At 45.5% G+C, this 23,706-nt stretch overlaps 1 protein-coding gene and 1 non-coding gene across 2 annotated transcripts in view; both read left to right on the top strand.

Annotated features, from left to right (window-relative positions):
• LOC140185072 (tubulin-specific chaperone cofactor E-like protein) overlaps nucleotides 1–23,706 on the top strand; it is a 140,307-nt gene that overhangs the window by 79,023 nt on the left and 37,578 nt on the right. The window contains exons 4-13 of the mRNA XM_072238313.1: nucleotides 3,516–3,580; nucleotides 3,660–3,799; nucleotides 4,325–4,612; nucleotides 5,048–5,185; nucleotides 7,210–7,375; nucleotides 8,001–8,413; nucleotides 12,483–13,053; nucleotides 16,726–17,315; nucleotides 18,540–19,113; nucleotides 22,029–22,627. Of these exons, the coding sequence (XP_072094414.1) occupies nucleotides 3,516–3,580; nucleotides 3,660–3,799; nucleotides 4,325–4,612; nucleotides 5,048–5,185; nucleotides 7,210–7,375; nucleotides 8,001–8,413; nucleotides 12,483–13,053; nucleotides 16,726–17,315; nucleotides 18,540–19,113; nucleotides 22,029–22,627 (3,544 nt within the window). The remainder of the gene's footprint in view (nucleotides 1–3,515; nucleotides 3,581–3,659; nucleotides 3,800–4,324; nucleotides 4,613–5,047; nucleotides 5,186–7,209; nucleotides 7,376–8,000; nucleotides 8,414–12,482; nucleotides 13,054–16,725; nucleotides 17,316–18,539; nucleotides 19,114–22,028; nucleotides 22,628–23,706) is intronic.
• On the top strand, nucleotides 6,961–7,051 carry trnar-ucu (transfer RNA arginine (anticodon UCU)). The gene is given in 2 exon segments: nucleotides 6,961–6,997; nucleotides 7,016–7,051. It is a non-coding gene; the product is annotated as a tRNA-Arg (tRNA).

Genomic DNA, 23,706 nt, shown 5'->3' with positions numbered 1-23,706 from the left:
TAAGTACAAGGAGGATGTCAGAAGTAGATAAGTTTTTCCCACACAGAGAGTGGTAGGTGTGTGGAATGCACTGCCAGCGAAGGTGGTAGAAGCAGTTTCAATAGGGTCTTTTAAGAGACTCTTAGATAGGTACATGGAGGTTAGAAAAATAGAGGGCTATGAGGTAGGGAAATTCTAGGTAGTTTTGAGGGTAAGCTACATGGTTGGCACAACATTGTGGGCCGAAGGGCCTGTAATGTGCTGTAGATTTCTATGTTCTATGTTATATGTACTGGCAGAAGAGATTTAGTTCAATATGGTATGGTGTTCAAACACCATGGGCCAGAGGACTGCTTCTGTGCTGGCTGTTCTACGTTCTATGTCCTAAGCAGCCTCTGACTTTTTTTTAAAAGAACTCAACGTGACTTTGGAGCGAGAATGCCTTAGAAAAGGGCCAATAGAAACAATAGAAGGGCCAAGAGCAACAGTGAGCTGTAACTGTTATCACCAACATACTGTATCTGTTGAAGGTGATGCACTGCTGATGAATAACATCAGCAAAATGAGTCTTTAGATTTGAATCAATAATTACATGGATACATAAGACTTAATGTCAAGGTCTGCATATAACTCAAAATGTAGTGTAAAGGCAACCACAGATTTTGAAAGGTTGTGGTCTGGCAAATGGACAGACAGGTGGCAGATATAGTTTCATGCAGAGAAGTGTGAGATGAAGAGAGGCAACATAAATAAGATACTGTACACTGTTCTACTGGGGGAGGGGGGGAGCAGTTAGCAAGGGTGCAGGTGTGCACTCATCTTTGCAATGGGTGAGCAAACCGAAAAGGTTACTTAAGAAATATGTGGAGCTTTGAGCTTTGTAATTAAGGATGCAGAGTACAGATATTGTACTAAACCTTGAACAAAATAGAACGTGAAATAGGCTGGAGTATTGTGTCCAGTATGGCACAATGCTTTGGTTGGAAATCAGGCTTTAGAGAAGGGATTCCCCACAGGGGTCCACCGACCCTTTTGTTAATGGTAGGGGTCCATGGCATAAAAAAGTTGGGAATCCCTGCTTTAGAGACAGTGCAGAAGAAGTTCACCAAAATTATACCAAAAAGACTTTAGTTACCAGGAGAGACTGCAAAACCAGCTCATCTAGGAATAATAGGTTGAACTTTATGTTTCCCCTCTTGCCGTGAAATGGAGGCATCTCTTTATTCCTCATTAAGGAAGGAGAGAGCCTGTGGTATGTTGAATACCAGGTGAACGGGTTGTCTTTGGAGTACTGCAAGTCTGTGTCTTTGCTGTTGCTTTGCTGCATGCTTGAGTGCTCGGTGGTGGGTGCCGATGCTTTTTTTTGCCTGTGGGGGAGGGGGGATTGTTGCTTTGCTGCTGCTTACGTGTGGGTGGGGGGAGTTGGGGGGCTGTGGGATTCCAACATTTAACTGTCATTCATTCTTTGGAGGCACTCCTCTGTTTTCATGGATGGTTGTGAAGGAAAAGCATTTCAGGATGTATATTGTATACATTTCTCTGACATTAAATGTACCTTTAAAACCTTTGAATGAACTTTCCCAGGTCATATTACTTCACAAGGCAGAATAGGATCTTGGAGCAACAGGTAATGACAAGATGGAAATATAATTGATGCATATAAAGCAGGTAAATTGGACTGGCTCAAGCAAAGGCAATGCCGTGTGGCTGGGCACTGGAGAAGTTCTGAGTTTAAGAAACAATAAGGTACTATGGTCACATTGATCATCTTTGCACTCTGACGTTGGGATGATGGGTATTGGATTGGAATATAGTCACATGTTCAGGGATGTTGGTAAGAAAAGGAGTCTGACTGAATGGTACTTGACAAAAAGAGCAAGAGAGAGGGGTGTATTAGAAAGAGGAAGGGGATTTCTGGTGCCTGCTCTCAATGGCATCTGGATTAGGAGCTGGAACTGAGCCTGGCTAGATGGATTTTTTACTGGAAAGGTGGTCCTCAGATCAGAAAGAGGATGCTAATCACCGGGAAAAGGGAGAGAAGTGAAGGGGAATCTGAGTTCAGAGCTGGTCAAAGAGTGATAGAGTTATAGAGCTATACAGCACAGAAAACAGGCCCTTCAGCCAATTTAACCCTGTTGCCTAACTGACCTAGTCCCATCTGTGGAGATGACAGTGGACTTCAGGAGAAGCCCCCCAATACTCCCCCCACTCACTATACTCAACAGTATTGTGTCTGCTGTGGAGACCTTCAGGTTTCTGGGTGTCACAATCACCCAGGACCTGAAGTGGACACCAAATGTGGACACTCTTATCAAAAAGGCTCAGCAGAGGTTGTATTTCCTACGTCAACTCAAGAAGTACAACCTGCCTCAGGAGCTGCTGATTCAATTCTATTCAGGAATAATCCAGTCTGTTCTCTGTTTGTCCATCACTGTCTGGTTTGGATCAGCTACCAAACAAGACAAGAATAGACTCCAAAGAACTGTCAGGGCTGCGGAAAGGATTATTGATGCGAAGCTGCCCTCAATCCAGGACTTATACGCATCTAGAGTCAGGAAGTGAGCATGCCTTTTATATGTTTCCTTTCTCACTTTGAACCAATACAATATCCTCTATCAGAATCCCCTACCCTGAGGAAAGAACTGTAGCTATTCACCTCATCCATGCCCCGCATGACGTTATAACGTCACCTCCAACACACCATTGAAGTAAAGTCCTGGCCTACCCAGCCTCTCCTGTCCGAGTAACATCTTCATAAGTCTTTTATTTTGCATCTTCTCCAGTGTAATTAAGTCCAGGGGGACCAGAACCATGGGCAGTTATCCAAATGTGGCCATAACAATGCCTTGTAGAGATGTAACATGACATCCTGACTCCTGTACTTCGTATCCTGACCAGTGAAGGCAAATGTGTCAAATGCCCTGTTTACCTGTGTTGCCACTTTCAAGGAGAATTATACCTCCACCCCTAGATCTCTCTGTTCTACAGTGCTCAGCACTCTCCATGGCTCTACCATTTACTGTGTAAGTCCTGCCATGGTTTGTCTTTCCATAATGCAAGATCTTGCATTTATCTGAATTAAAATTCACCTGACATTCCTCAGCCTACTGGCTTAGTTGATCAAGATTGCTGTAAAATTTTAGATATTCTTCTTCCATTCTGAACTAACCATGCCACCTTCATTCTCAACCAAATTGTTAATATAAATGATAGAAACACTGGACCCAGCACCAATCCCTACAGCAGGTCACTGGTCTCAGGCCTCCAGTCCCAAAAGAAACCCACTATCACCACCCTCTGTCTCCTCCTGTCAGGCCAATTTTGTATCCAGCTGGCTAACCCACACTGGATTCCATGAGACCTCACCTCTGGACTGGAATGCCATGTCCACTTGCATGGCCTCGCTAAAGTCTTTAAGGACAGCACCTACAGTGGGGAGGGAAAGGGCAGGGAGGCCATGAAAGGGATAACCACTCTGCAGCGTAATTATTTTGATAGTGAAGCAACCCATAATATCCATCATGTTTCTGTTGCAGGATCATGAGTCCCGGTTCTCTGTTTGTGCGGATTTACAGCATTTTCGCCGTGGCCTGCAATGGAGGTCAGTGCTTTTGGGAGAGTTGCCCGGTGCTTTGAGCGTTATTGTTCATCCGTTCCATAAACCTCTCTGTCTTTTCCAGTGCTGTGCTTAGAGCTGTTGTACCCGTTTGGAAGCAGGAACATGGACCGTGAAACCCCGAAGGTGGATGATGGGGGATCCCCTGAAATCCCTTTGTTAATTACTTTCCCATTCTTTGCTGTGGGACAGCGATCGCTGCACGTGAGTAGCTGGGCAATACACCTCTTCCATATCACAGCTAAAATACTGTGTTCCCTTATACATTTTCAAACTACATTTAGGGAGATCTTAATCAAACTCTTTAAGGAATAAACTTTCCTCGGGCTTCCAGCCGGGTACAGATGTCGATTTTAACTGACGTCTCGCTGACAAACTCTGTCATCTTCATCAGCGATGACGCCTGGGCATGTCTAGTCCAGTCATATTTCTACCCCCATAGTCCGTACCTCCTGATTGGTTAGTCCTCATCCAATCAGGTTTCCACTGTCCCACCTTGTTAACAATCTAATTCCAGTTCTTTCTTGGAGTGAGACATTTGTCCTTGTTAAAATTCTTTTCCTCTAGTTTTATTTCAAAGGCTTCCTTCACTAGGTGGTCCCAAAAGCTACTGGTGCGGCACAAACTCTTTGTATTACGCTTTAGGTGTGACAGGGGCAGCGATAATGTATAACTGATGTTCTGTGTGAGGAGATGGCATTTTAATGAATACTGTGTCCTGTCTACCAGGTGAATAACAATGGCGTGATGTCCTTCAATGTGCAAGTCAGCCAGTTCACTCCCGAGGCTTTCCCTCTCTCAGATGGTCGCTCGTTCATTGCTCCTTTCTGGGCCGATGTTCACAATGGGATCAAGGGAAATGTTTATTACAGGGAGAGTGTTGAGCAGAGCATCTTGCAGAGAGCAACCAAGGACATCAGGAAGAACTTCAAGGACCAGTCTTCCTTTTCGGCCACTTGGGTCTTCATCGCCACCTGGGACAAAGTCACTTTCTACGGAGGCAGTTCGACCACACCGGTAACAGCAACTCGGCTGGGCAGAAAATGCTGAGAACATTCACCAGGTCGGACAGATCTGTGGAAAGAAACACAAGAGTTGAGGGTTCACGCCTACCAAAGAGTCCTTGTTTCTCTTTCCTGGCCTGTTGAGTGTGCCCAGCGCTTGCTGGTTTTGTTTCAGAAATCCAGTCTCTAGCGCTTTTGTTTCACTTAGGGTGGTCAGACATGATGTTCATAAACAATGGAGTTTATGCTCTAGTATAAACTCCAGCAGTGAAGTTGTTATCCTGAATTTGGAGGGAAAACCAAGGCGGCAGTTACTGTAGGGGTGGGTAACAAATATGAAAGGTTGAATGGTATATGCCTGTTTCTATTTCTCTCTCTTTTTTAAAAACAAGCCTTTTGTTGGATTTGTGAGTTCGACACTTCTAACACTGTAATCCCTGGTAAATAGATGAACACCTTTCAATGTGTGCTGATCACAGATGAACGAAACTCCTTCGCCATGTTTAACTATGCTGACATTTCCTGGACAACGGGAACTGCAAGTGGAGGCGACCCACTAACGGGAGTTGGTGGTTCTGCAGCACAGGTTAGGTTTCCCCAGTTCCCACTTTTAAATTAACATTTAACAATACACTTCAGATGCTGTTGACAAGAAAGTGGTTGCATGGGGGTTGAATAAAGTTAAAGTGTCTGAATTCTAATACAAATCTGGAAACAAATAAATAGCAGAATTAAAGAGGTATGTAATTGCTGTTGATCATCTAAGTTCTTTTAATGTGTTTAAGTACCAGATAATAGATATGGCCAAAATTTACACCTATTTAATTATAAGGAAGTTGTAATGTGGTTAAGCAGAAAAATAGTTAAGAAATACTCAGCAGATCAGATTGCATCTACGGAAAATGAGTCAACATTTTACATCAATAATCATTCATTAGAAAGGCAATGAGACTGAAATGTTAACTCTGTTTCTTCCTCTACAGATGCTGCTTGTTCTGCTAAGTATTCAGAACATTTTCTGTTTTTATTTCAGATTGCCAGCATCTACAGTATTTTTATTGTACAGTACAAGTGATGTTTTTAAGGCAGCCTCAGATCTCTTTCGAACTGGCATGGGGAAGAATTTCTTCAGAGGATGGTGAATCTATGGATTTCTTTGCCAGTGGGCTGTAGAGGAAGTAATTGGATGCATCTCAAGCAGAGATTGATTGGCAAGGGGTTACAGAGAAAAGGCAGTAGAATGGGTTTGAAAAAATTAACCGCAATTGAATAGCAGTAAGGACTTGCTGGGCCAAGTGGTTTAATTATGCTCCTATATCGTATGGTCGGGGGGCGGGTTGTATTCAGTAGAGTTTCCAAATGATCGACATCAGATACCTTCCTCACTTTGATATGTATTAATATTTTGTAAATATTCTGTGCGTTGTTCCAAATTTTGTAAATTTCACATATCGTAAATAAACCGGAGATGAAACAAGTTTCGTGGAACATTGACTGTTGAAACAGACTGGCACACTGATAATTTCTAAATTGGACTGGTGTAAATGATACATTCGAGTTGGAAGAGGGAAAAGGTCAACATATGACTGAAAATATACGTATATTAAAAAGTGATGCAGGAACAGAGAGAGCTGGAGGCGCTGGCATCGCTGAGGATGTAGCATAGTGGTTAGCGATTACACCTTGCAACGACGGAGTTCGGAGTTCAATTCCGGTGACTTCTGGAAGGAGTTTCTGTACGTTTACCCCCTCACCCCACCCCCGTGCTCTGGTTTCCTCCCACCGTCGAAAACAAACAGGTTAACAGGACGTTGTAAATTGGGGGTTGAGGCCTTGAAGGGCCTATTCTGCAAATAAACGGATAGATAAGAAAGTGGGTTATTTTTTAAAAGGTGTGGGGGCATTGGCTTATAAATGGAGTTCGAATATGTCTTCTGTTCGGTGGTAAGATAGTAGAAGGGGTGCAATGATATTTTTTTCTGGAAAAGAAGCAGGTAGGGATAAAGTGTGTGGTTCCACTGACCAATGTGATTTAAGATGATATTTGATCGTGGGTTCAGTTTTATGAACGACTTCGATAGAGAAAACGGAATTCAGAGCGACGGGAAAAGATCGATGTTAATTTCCAGACTGAAAATTGGTAAATACTTTAAGGGAAATATTTGCAGGACTATGTGGAAAGAGCAAGTGCAGCGGCACTCATTGACTGATGCAGTTTGAGGGTTATTTGTAGCAATTTCCTTTCTGCTTTCACTATGAGGTTCGACGCTGCTGTGGTTTACCGCAGAACATCGGGGTTGAAGAATCTGGGGAGTCAGTGGGCAGGATACTGGGGCTGGTTTTATGCCAGAAAAAACGTGCGGCTCTGTAGCGCAATGGACAGCGTGTTGGACTTCTAAGAGTGAGCTGAAGAGTTATTCAAAGGTTGTGGGTTCGAGTCCCACCAGAGTCGTCATTTGACATTTTTCATCAACGGTGTGTGCGAGATGTTTAATACTGATTTCTTACTAATTACTTGAAAGCAGCCGCGTTACTCAAAGACTACTTCTGGTCGCTCGCTTGTGTCTGCGCGATAATAACCATTTTTGTCTTCCTTCCGGCGTTGCACAGGCTGGATTCAATGGTGGGGATCTCAGTCATTTTTTCAGCTTGCCAACGTCCAGAACGTCTGAGATGCTAAGCATCGAACAGACCAGTAACGTGAACTTCCCAGGCCGCTGGATCTTTAAGATAGACGGCGAGGAGATTGACCCATCAAGTGGCTGCAGTATGAACGGTAAGGATGGAGACTGCTAACTTGGTGGGACTCACATTGCCCCCCCGGTGAGGGGCGAGACCGAATATCTGGCGTCCCTCATCAAGCGGGGAGAATAATTGGGGGATTAATACTAGTGGGACTGCTCTGAGAAGCGGCACGGACTCGATGGGCCGAATAGCTTCCTTCCATTTCGTGAGGAAAATATGATAACTAAATAGTAGAAAAATGAGTAATAGGACCCCCAATCACATCCAACCTTTGATTGTATTTCCACCTTTTGCAAATATTTTTACTAACAAGAAAAGCAATATTGTAGTTTTGTTTGCGCGCGAAACTTGTTTAAACTTAAACTATACTCCAGGTTTACTTTCAGCGTCGAGCGATGCATGGTGTCCGTGGAGAGGTTGCTCCCTAGCCTGGGTGGTTCATTGGGCGAAAATCTGTCGGGTGTTACCACGCTCCCAACTGCTTGTGCTGAATCCCATAACTTGGAGCAATGTTATTCCTCCCACCTTTCTACCGCGTTTGGTGGAGACATTCCACGGAGTTTCCCAGCCCACTTCGAAGTGCACTTACCGACCCAGTGATAGAAGCGGTCTGTTACATTACTGCCTCGTTTATGAATGGCTTCCTTCTATTCCAGGTCAATTTTTCCGCCGCGGGGATGTGTTTTGGATGGATGATAAATGTCAAACGAAATGCCGCTGTCTGGATTTAGGGAACTCTATTCACTGTCAGAACCTGACATGTGGCCAGTTTGAGCAGTGTCACTCGGTGGACGGTGTTTACCGCTGTGTCCCCACTCAGACCGCCTCGTGTGTGGTGTTTGGAGACCCCCACTACCACACCTTCGATGGGTTTCTGTACCACTTCCAGGGAACGTGCACCTACATCCTCTCCAAACCGTGCTGGGAGTTGGAGAATCTGCCCTATTTCAGCATCGAGTCCAAGAACGAGAACCGGGTCGGGACCGCAGTGTCTTGGCTGAGAAACATCAAACTGAACGTTTATGCCCACAGCATCGTCATTCCTAGAGGAAAGTCGGGCCAGGTGCTGGTGAGTTCGCCCGTTTTAAAATCGAATCTCAGTAAAAACACGTTGGAAAAGCAGGGAAATGATGAGGCCATCCTGAAAATGCTGAGGAAGAATTAAATACAAGTTGCTGGTAAATTCAGACATTTTCTGTGGAAATAATTATTCTATTCAAGTGAGTTTCATCAACGCACTTCCAATTCCTGTTGACCATAACCCAAAAGCAAAAATTAATCCTGCGATCGCTGGAAATCTGAAATAAAAGTAGATAATGTTAGGAAAAAAACACTCAGCAGAGCATGCAGCATTGAGGAGAGAGAGAGAGAGGCAGAGTTAACCTTTCAGCTGCAGGGTCTTTCATCATTTTCTATAGCAACTGTTGGTGTTGTTCTTAAGCCTGGTTTCAATGAAGTGAAACACACGGGGAATATAGGAACTTGCTACAAAGAGCCAACCTTCTCTACCCAGTGACCCCATGAGCAGATCCCAGGGGAATACCTCACTCCTTTTCTCCATGACCACCACAATTCAATCATAGAAAAAGTTCTTACAAACGCTTGAGAGGAATAAACAGTTGAGTGTTTTGGGCCGAGTCTTGATGAAGGGTTTTGGCCCAAAGCGCTGATTGTTCGTCTCCCTCCATAGATGCTGTCTGACCTGCTCAGCTCCTTTTAGCATTTTGTGTGTGTTGCTCAGTATTTCAGACATTTTCTGCTTTGTTATTGATGTGAGCTCTGTGTAATAGTGTAGTGTGATAACCATATAACAATTACAGCACGGAAACAGGCTATCCCGGCCCTTCTAGTCCGCGCCGAACGTGGTTGCCTCATTCTACAATGTGACTTTCCTTTGGAAGTCGGAGACACAAAATCCTTTCATGTTATTGTTATTAACTCTAAACAGAAGAGCAGAGGTTCACGAAACCTTTGTCCATGGTATCAACATCTAGACAAGGCACAGAAGCGATTAGGAAAGCTAATAGGATGTTGGGCTATATAATGCATTCAGTGGAGTTCAAGTCTAGAGACATTCTCCTTAAGCCGTATAATGCACTTGTAAGGCCTCATCTTGAGTACTATTTTGGTCTCCATATTTTGTGAGGGATGTAAAGGCACTGAAGAGAGTTCAGAGAAGGGTGACGAGACTCATTTGAGGTCTGCAGGGTATGAGCTACGAAGAAAGAATGAAACAGTTAAGTCTTTTTAGCCTAGACATAGCATGAGAGGAGACATGATAGAGGTGTTCAAAATCATTAGGGGTATAAGTAAGGTGGATGCCAGCTACTACAACTAAATTAATCCATCAACGAGGACACTGGGCCATAGGCGGAGACTAGTTAAAGGGAGATTTCAGACGAGCATTTCTTTACAGAGCCAGTTGTGGACGCATGGAACAAACTACCCAGTTGTGTAGTTGAAAGTAGTACCTTAGAGACTTTCAAATCTGAACTGGATAGCTATTTCAAATCACTATGTGAGTAGGAATTTGGCAAGCTATGTTGGGCCGAATGGCCTGTTCTTGTCAAAAACTTTCTAATGTTCGAACGGCATAAAAAAGATTGGGAACCCCTGCAGTCGAGAATGCCCAGTGGGAAAAGTGAGTTAACCTTTGTGGATCAGTGGTCTATGACTAGAGGGCATATAGCAATGGTCATATTGAAGCAATGGTAAGAGGATTTGAACAAGTTTTTTTCATTCACATGGTTAGATCTGGAATGCACTGGCTGGGAGTTGCACTGTATTTAAGAAATATTTGAATGAACACTTGAAATGCTACCACTTAGAAGACCATAGGCCAAGTGCTGAAAATTCGATTAGTGTAGACACAGAGCTGATGAAGGGGATGGATGAACATAGTTTGCCAAAGGGTTTGTTTCTGTGCTGTATGACTCTTTTAAAAATACATAAGGCTAATTAGTAAAGTTGAGGCTCGTGAATAGGAGCGGTGTGTTAAGGGCCAAGAGCAATGATTCATGGTAAATGGTTGACTTTCAGACAGGTGCGTGATAAATTGTGGTATTCCCCTGTATGTATGACTTGGATATAGGAATAGAGCAAGATTTCAAAATCTGTCAGTTTGATTTGGATGGGTGTGTGGTAAACAGTGGTTGTAATTAAGGAAAAGTTAGCAGAATGGGCAGACAAGTAACAGATGGAATTAAATACAGAGAGGTGAAAGGTGATGCATTTTAGCAGAGGGAATGACAAGGGTAAATAAATCTAAAGGCGTACAGGGACAGAAAGACCGAGGCATTCATTGGTCAGGGTTCCCGACCTTCTTTATGCCATGGACCCCGATTATTAACTGGGCAATCCATGAGCCCCAGGTTGAATACCCCTGGATCCTCAAAGATGTTAAGATGTATTGAGAGTTTTCCTTGTAGAGCACATGGAATTTCTGGCTTCATAAATAGAGGTATTAAACACAAAAGGTTGTGGGGAGGGGGTCTTTATAATGCTCCAGTTAAGCCACAAATGGCTAATCTATCCAATTTCCCTGTACCTCAGTGCACAGAGTCTGATCTTTTACCATGGGGGCGCCATGGTAGTGTAACAGTTAGCTATTACAGCTCCGGATGTCGGGGTTTGGAGTTCAATTCCGACACCATCTGCAAGAAGTTTATAGTTGTGACCATGTGGGTTTCCTCTGGGTGTTCTGGTTTCCTCCCACAGCCCGGTTAGTAGGTTAATTGGTCATTGTAAATTGTCCCGTGATTAGGCTAGGGTTAAATCGGTGGGTCGCTGGGTGGTGCGGCCCATTGGGCCAGAAGGGCCTGTTCCACACTGATCTCAAAATAAATAAACGTTCTAACATTTTTCTGTTTTTATTTCACATTTCTAACATTTGCAATTTTTCCCCCTTTCCATTTGTATTTTGATCGAGTAACCATATTAGGAAGGACTGCGGGTCCCAGAGAGTAGATTATTCAGCATTGTTCTAGGGATTATGAGCCACAGGGCCCAAATCCGCTCCTGTATCTTATGGTTTTATGAGGAAAGATATAAATAAAACTTGCAGATGCTCTAAGTCTGAAACAAAAAGAGAAAATGCTTGACGACACATTAGCAGGTCAGGCAGCGTCTGTGAGAGGAGAAACGTCGTCAGTGTTTCAAGACAAAGACACAGTTCTATTTCTGGGGGATGGGGATGGTGATTTCAAGGTTCAGATGGAGAAGCTGCCGTTATTCCCTATGAAGTAAGAGAAAGAGAGGTTAATGTAAAGTATAAAAGATTACAACAGGTTGAGATAAGGCAGACACTGAAAAGCTTCCCATTAACTGATGTTGTAGGCAGTGGTCAATACAGAGTCAAGCAGCTGGGGTTGGGGTTGGGGGGGGGGAGGGGTAAGAGATAGAGGGAGGTGGAAAGAAAAGTCCTTTTTAAATACAACAAAAAGGAAATAGCCCAGAACTTGCTGCCCAGAGGGGGTGGTGGCAGAGAGTTTACGACTTCAGAAGAAGAAAAAATACACAGGAATATAAAGGGAATTAACTTGCAGGGCTGTCAGAATAGACTAGGAAGAATAGAACTGGATGGTTTGTACAGAACGCAGGCACGAATTGGTTAGGCCGAACAGTCGTCTTTCACTTGCCATGCTTGCCTTTGGTAAGGATGTTGAGTACAGAAGTTGATACTGAGTATAAAGTTGTTGACGTGAAGTCGTTGAGACCTGGGGGAAAGCTCGTCGTCCAAGAGCATTAACCCGTGGGATTGTATGCAATGTCACCAGTAAACAAGAATAAACAGGCACTTCGGCCCGTCATGTCCATGCCAACCATCAAGTATCCATTATTTACTTGTGAAAAACACCAGTTGACATGGATTTGAAGTGTTCTATCTCTTGGCAATGTGCAGGGCGGAACCACCCACCTAGAGGCACACCACTGTTCCTTATTCCCCTTTCACAGTTCCCATTTAAAGAATATGTTAACTTCCTCATTGGGGCGGGAATGTGGTGTGTTCCTGAGTGACCAGGAGCTGAGTTGGCATGCTTGGGAAAGGAGCCAGCGAGGTGGAAGAGAGGAGGCTGGTTTCACTGGGAGAGGTGGTCGGAAATTCCCATAGGGATAACCTTCTGGTCGCTGTGCCACAGGTGGATGGTCTGGTCACTACGTTACCAGTGCATCTGGAGATGGGGGCCATTAAAGTTTATCAGAGCGGTGTGGCCACCGCAGTGGAGACGGATTTTGGTTTGCTGCTCACCTTCGATGGCGAACATTACGCCTCCATCTCGCTGCCCAGTTCCTACCTCAACAACACGTGTGGCCTCTGCGGAAACTTCAACAACAACCCGGCCGACGACAACCTGTTGCCCGAAGGAAGCCCTTCGGACTCGCTAGCTGAGCTGGGCACCGGCTGGAGTGCCGCTGACCCGGACTGGAACTGTCAGCACGAATGCGGGGACAACTGCAGCGCGTGCGACCCGCACACCGAATCCTTCTACTATAGACCCGATTACTGCGGCATCATGAACAAGACGGACGGGCCGTTCCGGGACTGTCGCACGCTGGTCGATCCCACCAGCTTCGTGGTCAGTTGCGTGTACGACATGTGCGCGAACCGGGACAACATCACCACTCTCTGCCAGGCTATTCAGGCTTATGCGCTCAGCTGCCAAGCCGTGGGAATCACCATTGGACCCTGGCGTTCCCGCACCTTCTGCGGTAAGGACGTGATTCGGTCGTGAAACGTTCTGGCCTGTGTCTGTCGCTTTCCCTTTGTTAGAGTCATCGACTATACAGCATTTCAATTCAACGGCTCCATATCCAAGCTCGTCCCATTTACCCGCGTTTACTTTCCTATCCACGTCCCTGTCCAAGTATCTTTCAAATGTCAGTCAGACAACAGGGGAAACAGACCCTTCGGCCCAGCTAGTCTGTGCCAACCAAGATGCCCTATTCAAGCTAGTCCCATTTGCCAGCGTTTGGCCCATTGCCTTCTAAACCTTTCTAATCCATGTACCTGTCCCAATGTCTTTTAATGGTTGTTACTGGCCTTGCTTCGACCACTTCCTCTGGTAGCAGATTCCATATTACACTTCGTGTAAAAAGAAAAGTTGTCCCTTAAATTCCTCTTAAATCTTTCCCTTCTTACCTTAAGCCTATGTCTTTTAGTTCTTGATGGGGTGGCGCTGTAGCGTAGTGGTCAGCGCTTTACAGTGCAGGCGTCCCCGGTTCAATTCCCGCCGCTGCCTGTAATAAGTTTGTACGTTCTCCCCGTGACTGCGTGGGGTTTCCTCCCACAGTCCAAAGACTTACCGATTGGTGGGTTAATTGGTCACTGTCAATTGTGATTGGGCTTGGATTAAATTGGAGGATTGTGGCAGCGATGCTCGAAGGGCCTATTCTGCGCTGCATTTCATAAAACACACCCCGAATCTGGGAAAAAGACTGACTGCATTCACACTTTCCATATCTCAATAAGATCAGCTCTCAGTCTTCTACCTTCTAAGGAATAAAATCCTAGCTCGGTCAACCTTTCCCTGAAACACAGTTCCTCAAGTCCTGCAGCATCCTTGAGAATCTTTTCTGCACTCTTTCCAGAGTAATGACACCTTTTCTCGAGCAGGGCAACCAAAACTGAGCACAGTACTCCAGCGTCCTGTCCAACCGCACCACGACCTCCAGTCCTGAAGAAGGGGCTCGGCCTGACACGTCGTCTGTTTATGCGTTGCCATAGATGCTGCCTGTCCTGCTGAGTTCCTCTAGCGTTTTGTATGTGTTGCTTTGGATCTCCAGCATCTACAGACTTTCTCTGTTGACAGTTCATAATCAATGTCCTGACTTATGAAGAGCAATGTGCCAGAATCCTTCTTCACCGCCCCCCCCCCATCTACTTGTGACTCTACTTCCAGCAAATCACGATCCTCTGTTCTACAATACTGCCCAGGACCCTGCTGTTCACTGTGAAAGACCTACCTGTATTTCACTCTCAAATTGCAAACCTCAAATTTATCCAAATTAAACTCAAATTTGCCAATCCCAGCCCACAAGATCTCCCTGTAATTGTCTGAATACCTTACCAAGAAGCGACTGAGGAGCCCACTGCCCATTGTTGGAGATTTGGGCAAAGCACAAACTAGCATCGAAATGAACGTCATCGTGAAGTAGAGGAAGGACTTCATCTGGATACAACCACTCCCCTCCACAGAAATTGCCTGACCCACTGAGTTCATGTTTTTGGCACTGAAGTAGACTGTGAACACAGGGGAAACATGTGATCTCTCAGTGGGAATCCATCAGAGGTGTTCTAACATTAATTCACTTCTCCTAAAAAATGAGAATATTTTCTCACTTCCAGACTTTCTCTTTCATCTTTGATTTCCAATTTTCTTCATCTTTTTATAGCAAGGGTCTTTTTTTGTTTCATAAAACCAAGGGATTTTGCAGATACTGGAAATCTCAAGCAACACACACAGAAAATGCTGGTAAAACTAAGCAAGTCTGGTGGCATCTATGAAGGGAAATACACAGTCGGCGTTTCAGACCTAGACCCTTCGTCAGGAGTGGTAAGGAAGGGGGCAGAAGCCAGAATAAGAAGGTGGCAGGGAGGAGAAGGAGTACAAGCTGGCAGGTAATTGGAAGATGAGGAAGAAGGTGGGTGGCTGGGAATGAAAAGGTGGAAGAGTTAAGGGCTGAAGGAGGAGGGATCTAATGTGAAACGACGGTGGACCACGAAGAATGGGAAGGCAGAGGGAAGCCAAAGAGACATGAAGGGCAGGTGAGGAGAAGGGTAGTGGGCAGGTAATCAGAATGGGAAATGGAAAAAGAGAGAAGGAGCAAGGGGAAGAATTTACCTGGCGTGGGAGAAATTAATGCTCCTTCCATCAGGTTGTAGGCTACCCAGACAGAATATAAATATTGCTCATGCCATCAGGCTGGAGGCTACTATCATGGCCTCCTCTAATGCCATGATGAAGCTAAACACAGGTTGGAGGAGCAACACGTCGTATTTGTCTGGGTAGCCTCCAACCTGATGACATGAACATCGATTTACCCAAGTTCTGGTAATTTCTTCCCCTTTCCTCCTCCTCTCTTCCCATTCTGGTTACCGTCTCAACAGTTATCTTCTCACCTGCCAATCACTTCACTGTGTTTCCCATACTCCTTCCCTTTCTTCCATGGCCCACTAGATTAGATTGCTTCTTCAGCTATTTACCTCTTCCACTTCTCCTCTTCCAGTTTCACTCCCTCCCCACACCCCACCTCCTCCCTTCACCTGGTCTCATCTATCAATTGCCTCCTTTCCCTCCCTCACCTTCCTATAATGTCTTCTGCCTCCTCCCTTTCCAATCCCGAAGTACAGTCTCGGCACGAAACGTCGACTGTTTATTCGTCTCCACAGATGCTGCCTGACTTGCAGCGTGTGTGTTGTTTTTCTTTTGTTTCGGTCCTCCTCGCCTCCTCGGGCCTCGTCCTTCAAGAGAACATTACAGTACAGGAACGGGCCCCTTCGGCCCACGATGTTAGTGCTACTCCCTGCACTCATACAGCACTCGAATTTGTTATATTTGATACCATTTCCCACCCCGCTCTTACAGGTTCTTCTCCCTGCCTCTTCCCTTTTCTGGATCTCCCTGACAAAATTACGGGCGACATAGCAGCTAGAAACGCCCGGAGGGTCCCACAGCCTCTGCTCTACTCTGTCCACGCTCCCCCCAGCTCCATCATACTTACTCGAACGATGGGACCTTCCACGCAGCTGCCTCTTGTCCTGAACCATGAACTCCCCCCCAACTACATCTACAGAGCCCCTGACCACATCGTGTTACCCCACGCCGATCGCGTCATCCACTTTCCTCTCGGTCAGAGCAAGGATCGGATCCTCTGGTTCTTGCCTTGCACCCCAACAGTTGCCATGCTTAATAGATCATCTTTCATAATATATGTCCCTTCAATGAGGCCCACCACCTTGCTTTCTCTCCTCACCCCGCTACCTATCAGCATCTCGAAGGGATCACCCACTTCACGAAACACTGACCTGCTATTCCATTCCCAATCAATCACTTCCGTTCATACTGCTCTTACACATGCAACCTGGCAGCGGGGTCATGAAGAAAGTGGGGAGGCAGGTCGATCACTAACGGTGCAGGTAAGCTATTTGCCGAGCCACTGTGGTTGTATTTCGGTTTCACGCCCCCAATCACAGAGACTCGCCCAATGCTGTGGCCATTGTCTAAACTTTTCTAAGCATACCTGCGATTGGTCCGACGATATGTCGGCACTCCACGTGGCCCTCGATTGGTCACAGGACGTGGTGTTTAACCCGGGGCAGCTGGGTTCAGGTGCATTATTAGTTCAGAAGAAATAATCATTGCAATCACGTCTCTCCTTTAGCTTTGCCCTGTCCAGAGAGGAGTCACTATGAGGTGTGTACCAGCAGTTGTCCAGCCACCTGCACTGACTTGATTTCGCCTTTGTACTGCAACCGGCCCTGTACCGAGGGCTGTCAGTGTGACGAGGACTATGTACTGAGTGGAAATAGCTGTGTACCGCTGGAGGAGTGCGGCTGTGAGTTCCAGGGGCGCTACTATTCCTCCCAAACAAAGTTCTGGGCAGCGGACGACTGTTCTGTGCGCTGCCTGTGTCAGGGCCACGGAGAAGTTGTGTGTATAAACGAGACTTGTTTGGAGGGGGAATTCTGCCTCGTGGAACACGGAGTTCTTGGCTGTTATCCCAAGCGAGCTGCAGTGTGCACTATCTCACGTAGTAATGGACTGCAAACTTTCGATGGCTCTTCCTTTGATTTCCGTGACGAATATGCTTACACATTGCTCAAAATCTGTGGATCGAGCAATTATAATCTGTCTCATTTTGAAATCAAACTCGGAAGAAAGAAAATGATTAACGGTTCTTGGATAAAATCGCTGACTGTAAAATTTCCTGACTATGAAGTAAAAATGGAAGGCAGCGACAATGTTATCAAGGTAAGAAATATTGTATAATCATTATGATAACATTCTGATATCTCGCTTTCTCTCTCAATAACAACCTTCCTTATCCAGGGTAATAATCTAAACCATCTCATCACTTCATAAATATACTAATATACTCCACTTCCTCAGAGTAAAAGAGTCTCTTATTACTGGGCTCTGATTTAGCTCATTACCTCACTGTACACGGAAATTACTTTAACCCGCGAATCTCTTGCTGGTGCACCATACACAATTTGATACAGTCGTCCGCCTCGCAGAGCGAAGCTACAACTCCCAATGCAACAGTTACTCAGTGATGCAACCCACTGTGTTCATTAGAAGTTTCCTAGTAAAATTCACAATACGGCAGTGTAGGAGTTAGCGCGACACTATTACAGCTCGGGGCATTTCGGAATTCAATCCCGGCACCTCCTGTAAGGAGTTTGTACATTCTTCCCGTGAACCACGTGAGTTGCCTGCAGGTGCTCCGGTTTCCCCTCATAGTCCAAAGACTTCGTGAATTGTACTTTGATTAGGCTGCGGATCTTGTTCCGCGCTCTATCGATAAGTAATTAAATAAAACTCTCTGACACATCAAGCTGAAATTCTGAAATGTTTCAAGGGAATGTCTGAGTCCTATTGGGGTATTAAAGTACACCCATCAAGATGTACAAATGTGTCTAGTGAAGAGTTCATTGAAGCAGAAAGATACATCGAGGTCTGGGGTAGATTGTTACATGGGCACTATTAGAGTTGACAGTGTTTAAGAATAAGATGGAGACTGACCTGAATCTTTCAATGAAGATGTATCAGAACATTACACTGACATCGTCATCATGATAGACTGCAGCAATGAGACTACTGGAATGTTACAGTAAGTTCTAGAGATATCAAAATGTTACATTAAGGCAAGAGTTCCCAGCTTGGGGTCGATGGACCCCTTGCTTAATGGCATTGGTCCAGGGCATAAAAAAGGTTGGGAACCCTTGTATTAAGGGGGTTTGAGATTGTTAGAGAGCTGGGATGAATGGAACTGATATTCTGCAAACAATGAATGATCTGTTGAGGATTCAGTGAGTGAGTAGGGGCTATAAGAGTAAAGAATATATCCGAAAAGTACACAGAACTCGATTGAACAGTCAACATGAGTTTAGGCCTAGACAGTTTTGGTCTGTTCATCAAGAATACTTCCTCTATATCTTGTTATTGGTGAGTAACTCGTATTTGTCCTGCCAGGTGAATGCTTTTGCGATTTCCTTGCCCTTTATACATTCGTCCGGAAAACTGAAGATCTACAGGGCTGGGAATAGCACCAAGGTGGAATTAGACAACAGTTTCCAAATCTTGTACTCGAGTGAGGATCGAATAAACGTAACGCTCTCCACTGCTTATTACAACAACACCTGTGGGCTCTGTGGATATTTCAACGGGAATCCCACTGACGACTTTCGAAAAGCCAATGGGAAAGTGACAGAGAACAGTGCGGAATTTGTGGATAATTGGAAGACATTTGCTGATGACATGACATGTAATGGGCAGTGTGAAGAGCTTTATACTGTGTGCACAAATGAAGATTTAATTCTGTATCAAGGAATCTCGTTGTGTGGGATAATCAATGATCCCAATAATAGTTCGTTCCTCAATTGCCATGAAGTTGTCAATCCGTCACCCTTCTTCCGAAGTTGCCTCTATACCATGTGTTTAAATGGTGGGAACGTATCTGCTCTGTGCAGCTCCCTGCAGGCTTATGCAGACGCCTGCACCGGTGCTGAGGTCATGCTGGCTAATTGGAGAAGCAGCACCTTTTGCCGTAAGTTGTACAGAGGAAATGTGTTCCATCCAGTACCTAATCCCTGTATCATTGTACCATCCTGTATCCAATGTTTGCATTGTTTACGTCCTGTAGCCAGGTTCAGATATCAATGTACCATCTGGTGCCTGTGCTCTGGTATACATCCTATAATAACAGCATACATCCATTATAGGGGTTGGCACTGGACCCAAAATAGAATATCTGATACCCAGAGTCTGTAGCTTCATACCATGCAATACCCATTTTGATAGCATTGTACTCCCTAACAGTAACATTTTATCATAAATGCATTGGCATTCATATTGCCCCCTTTAGTACCCCGTGAGTGCAATATTTTATCATCCTGGAGCTAGTCCAAGTAACAGTGTCCAGTCCATTACATAGTATCTGCAATTGTGATCATGCTTCATCGCTTGTCTGTGCAGTTCCAACCTCTAGTCCTGCCTTCGATACAAGTTCTGGCCTTGTAGCTAGTATGATAAGAATGGGTCCAGGGTTAGCGGTATGTTCATTGTGTCACACATGGGAACTCTGGGAGACCTCGAGGCTCCCCGATAACTACATCTGCAGAAGGCGCATCGAGCTGCAGCTCCTTGAAGACCGTGTTAAGGAACTGGGGCAACAGCTCGATGACCTTCGGCTTGTACAGGAGAATGAAAAGGTGGTAGATAGGAGTTACAGGTAGGTGGTTACCCCTAACTTGCAGGAGGCAGGTAGTTGAGTGGCTGTCAGGAGAAGGAAAGGGAATAGGCAACCAGAGCAGAGTACCTCTGCGTCCGTTCCCCTCAATAATAAGTATACTGCTTTGGATACCATTGGGAGGGGGGCAACCTACCAGTGGGAAGTTGAAGCAACCTGGTCTCTGGCACTGAATCTAGCTCTGGCTCAGAAGGGAAGAGGGGAGAAGAGGAGTACAGTAGTGATAGGGGATTCCATAGTTAGAGGAGCAGGCAGGAGATTCCATGGATGTTAAAGAGACACCCACGTGGTATGTTGTCTCCCAGGTGCCAGGGTCAGGGATGTCTCAGATCGGGTCCACAGCATTCTAAAGGGGGAGTGTGAACAGCCAGAAGTCCTGGTACATAATGGTACCAACGACATAGGTAGGGAACAGGATGAGGTCCTGAAGAGAGAATATAAGGAGTTACCTGTAGGCAGAAATCTGAAAAGCAGGACCTCCAGTGTAGTAATCTCTGGATTGCTGCCAGTACCATCGACCAGTGAGGGTAAGGATAGGATAACTTTGCAGATGAATGTGTGGCTGAGGAAATGGGGCGGGGGGAGGAAACTGAAGCACCTGGGGAAAACCCACACATTCCACAGGGAGGATGTACAAAGACTCCTTACAGATGGCACTGGAATTGAACTCCAAACTCCAGTATCCTGAGCTGTAATAGCTCATGCTGCACTACCATGGTGCCTCTGAACAGTGCCCAGGATGTAGGACACAAATTACAATAGGAGATAGAAAAGGCATTTAAAAAGGGCAAGGTTGTGATAGTCATGGGGGGTTCAACATGCAGGTAGATTGGGAAAATCAGGTTGGTGCTGGATCCCAAGAGAAGGAATTTGTAGAATGCTTATAGGATGGATTTTTGGAACAGCTTGTGGTTGGGCCCACAAGGAAAAAGACAATTCTCGATTGGGTGTTGTCAAATTTGTGTAGGGAGCTTAAGGTAAAGGAACCTTAAGGAAGCAGTGATCATAATGTGATATAATTCACCCTACAGACTGAGAGGTATAGCTAAAATCAGATGTGTCAGTATTACAGTGGAATAAAGGGAATTAAAGAGGAGCTGGCCAAAGTTGATTAGAAGGAAACACTAGCAGGGATGATGGCAGAACAGCAGTGGCTGGAGTTTCTGGGAACAATTCGGAAGGTGCAGGAGATATACCCCAAAGAAAAAGTATTCTCAAGGCAGGATGACACAGCCATGACTGACCAGGGAAGTCAAAGCTAACATAAGAGCTGAAGGGAGGGCATATAATAGAGCAAAAATTAGTGGGAAGATTTTAAAAACTAACAAAAAGCAACTAAAAAGGCAATAAGGAAAGACCAGATGAAATATGAAGGTAAGGTAGCCAAAAAATATAAAAAAGAAAACCAAAAGTTTTCTTCAGATATTTAAAGAGATGAGAGTAGATATGGGACCACTGGAAAATGATGCTGGAGAGGTAGTAATGGAGGACAAGGAAATGGCGAACAAACTTAATAAGCATTTTGCATCAATTTTAACTGTGGAATACAGCAGCATATTCCAGAAATTGGAGAGTTTTTGGCCCCCTTATCTAAGAAAATGTGTGCTGGCATTGCAGAGGGCCCAGAGGAAGTTCATGAGAACTACTCAGAGAATGAAAGGGTGACCATTAACATTTGATGTCTTTGGGCCTGTACACACTGGAGTTTAGAAGAATGGTTGGGGGGAGGGGGATCTCATTGAAACCTATTGAATATTGAAAGGCCTAGGCAGAGTGGATGTGGAGAGAATGCTTCCAGTAGTATGGGAGTGTAGGACCAGAAGGCACAGCTTCAGAAGGGAGGGAAATCCCTTTAGAATGGAAATGAGGAGGAGATTATTTAGCCAGAGAGTAGTGAATCTGTGTAATTCATTGTGACAGAGGGCTGGGGTGTGGTTAAATGTTATATCCAAGCAGCTGATGCTCAGTTGCTCTCCTGCGGTAGAGAGGGAACACAGCTCCCATCACACCAGACTCGGTGCCCAGTGAGACAGCGGAGGGAACAAACAACTTATCAGTCAGACCTCATGGCAGATGCTTCTCAATCTGTCAATCCACTGTGAACCCCAGCAGGAAGCGAAAGGTGAGGGGTAACGCTCCCACCCACCGAACCTTCAGAGCTAACCTGTGGGAGACCAGGTCCCCTTTAACCAGCTGTCTGTTCTGTTCCTCAGCCTTGCCGTGCCCTGAGAACAGCCACTTCGCCGAGTGCACGTCTGCCTGCCCTGTCACCTGCCAGTCTCTGCAGCGAGACGTCGACTGCAACCTGCCCTGTGTGGAAGGCTGTCAGTGTGACCAAGGATTCGTTTTGAAGGACGGCCGGTGCATCGCCAAGATCCAGTGCGGTTGCGTCTATGAAGGCATTGACATCGGTACAAATGACACATTCTGGACAGACAGCGAGTGCCAAACTCGCTGTTTCTGCAACGGGTCCGACAACACGGTGTACTGCCAGAGCGGCCCCTGCCGCGTGGATGAGTTCTGCTCAGATGAGACCGAGCTGTTCTACTGTTTGCCTCGCTCGGAGGCGGTTTGCATCGTGTCCGGCTACAGCCACTATTACACCTTCGACACGCTCGCTTACGAACTGCAGAGCACTTGTAGCCATGTTATCAGCACAGTGGAGCCCGGCTCCCCTCACCTGCCGCACTACCTGGTCCAAGTCAGGAACGAAGACCGCAACACTTCTCTGGCTCTGTGGTTACGGGAGGTGGAAATCACAGTGTACGGTTACAATATCAGTGTGTCCAAGAGCTACAAACATACGGTGATGGTGAGCAATGGGGAAGGGAGTGTGCCTGAGGTGGGATGATGGTAGATAAGGACTCCTGGGGCAAGGTCTGAGGATTGGGGTCAGTGGTGATGGCCCCGGTGAGGATAACTGAAATGGGAGAGGGGTTAGTGAGATTATTTTACTGGGGGAGCTTAGAGTCATTGAGCATGAGCACAGTCCTTTCAGCCTCACATATCTATGGCAATACATTGTCAACCTGGCTAGTTCCAATTTCCTGCATTCAGCCCATTTCCCTCCAGGTCTCAAGAGAGTCTCAGAGCAAATTGGTCCTGGAAAGGTTCCAAACAAGGGACTAGTGATGTAGCATTGATTCTCTGACACTGTGGGCAATCCAGGGGAGGTGAACTGTGAAACTTTTAGCATGTGGAGCAGCCTTAAAAATAAGACACCAAATGTGAGTGCGGCTGGCATTGAACCCTGTTCCTGATCATGAAAGGAATGGATGGGTACCTTCCTGGACCACTCTGGTCCTTCTGGTGAAGGAGTATCCATCATGCAGCTGAAGGATCCCAGGATTTAGACTTGGTGGTGATGAAGATATAGCGATGACTTTCCAAAAGCAGCACCTACCAAACCCACAATCTCTACCAGATTGAAGGACAAAGGTAGCAAAAAGCATGGGGAACACCTTTTTGGAGTCTTCCTCCAAATCACACAGCACCTCGCCTTGGAAATATATCACAGATCCTTCATCCACTGGGTCAAAACCCTGGAACTCCCTCTGCAATTTTTTTTGAAGAGGTTACTAGGAAAGTTGACGAGGGTAAAGCCGTGGATGTTGTCTATATGGACTTCAGTAAGGCCTTTGACAAGGTTCCACACAGAAGGTTAGTTAGGAAGATTCAATCTTTAGGTATTAATATTGAAGTAGTAAAATGGATTCAACAGTGGCTGGATGGGAGACGCCAGAGAGTAGTGGTGGATAATTGTTTGTCAGGTTGGAGACCGGTGACTAGTGGTGTGCCTCAGGAATCTGTACTGGGTCCAATGTTGTTTGTCATATATATTAATAATCTGGATGATGGGGTGGTAAATTGGATGAGTAAGTATGCAGATGA

This window comes from Mobula birostris, chromosome 20 (assembly GCF_030028105.1).
Source record: "Mobula birostris isolate sMobBir1 chromosome 20, sMobBir1.hap1, whole genome shotgun sequence".
Taxonomy (NCBI): domain Eukaryota; kingdom Metazoa; phylum Chordata; class Chondrichthyes; order Myliobatiformes; family Myliobatidae; genus Mobula; species Mobula birostris.
This window is presented reverse-complemented; position numbering and strand designations above follow the sequence as displayed.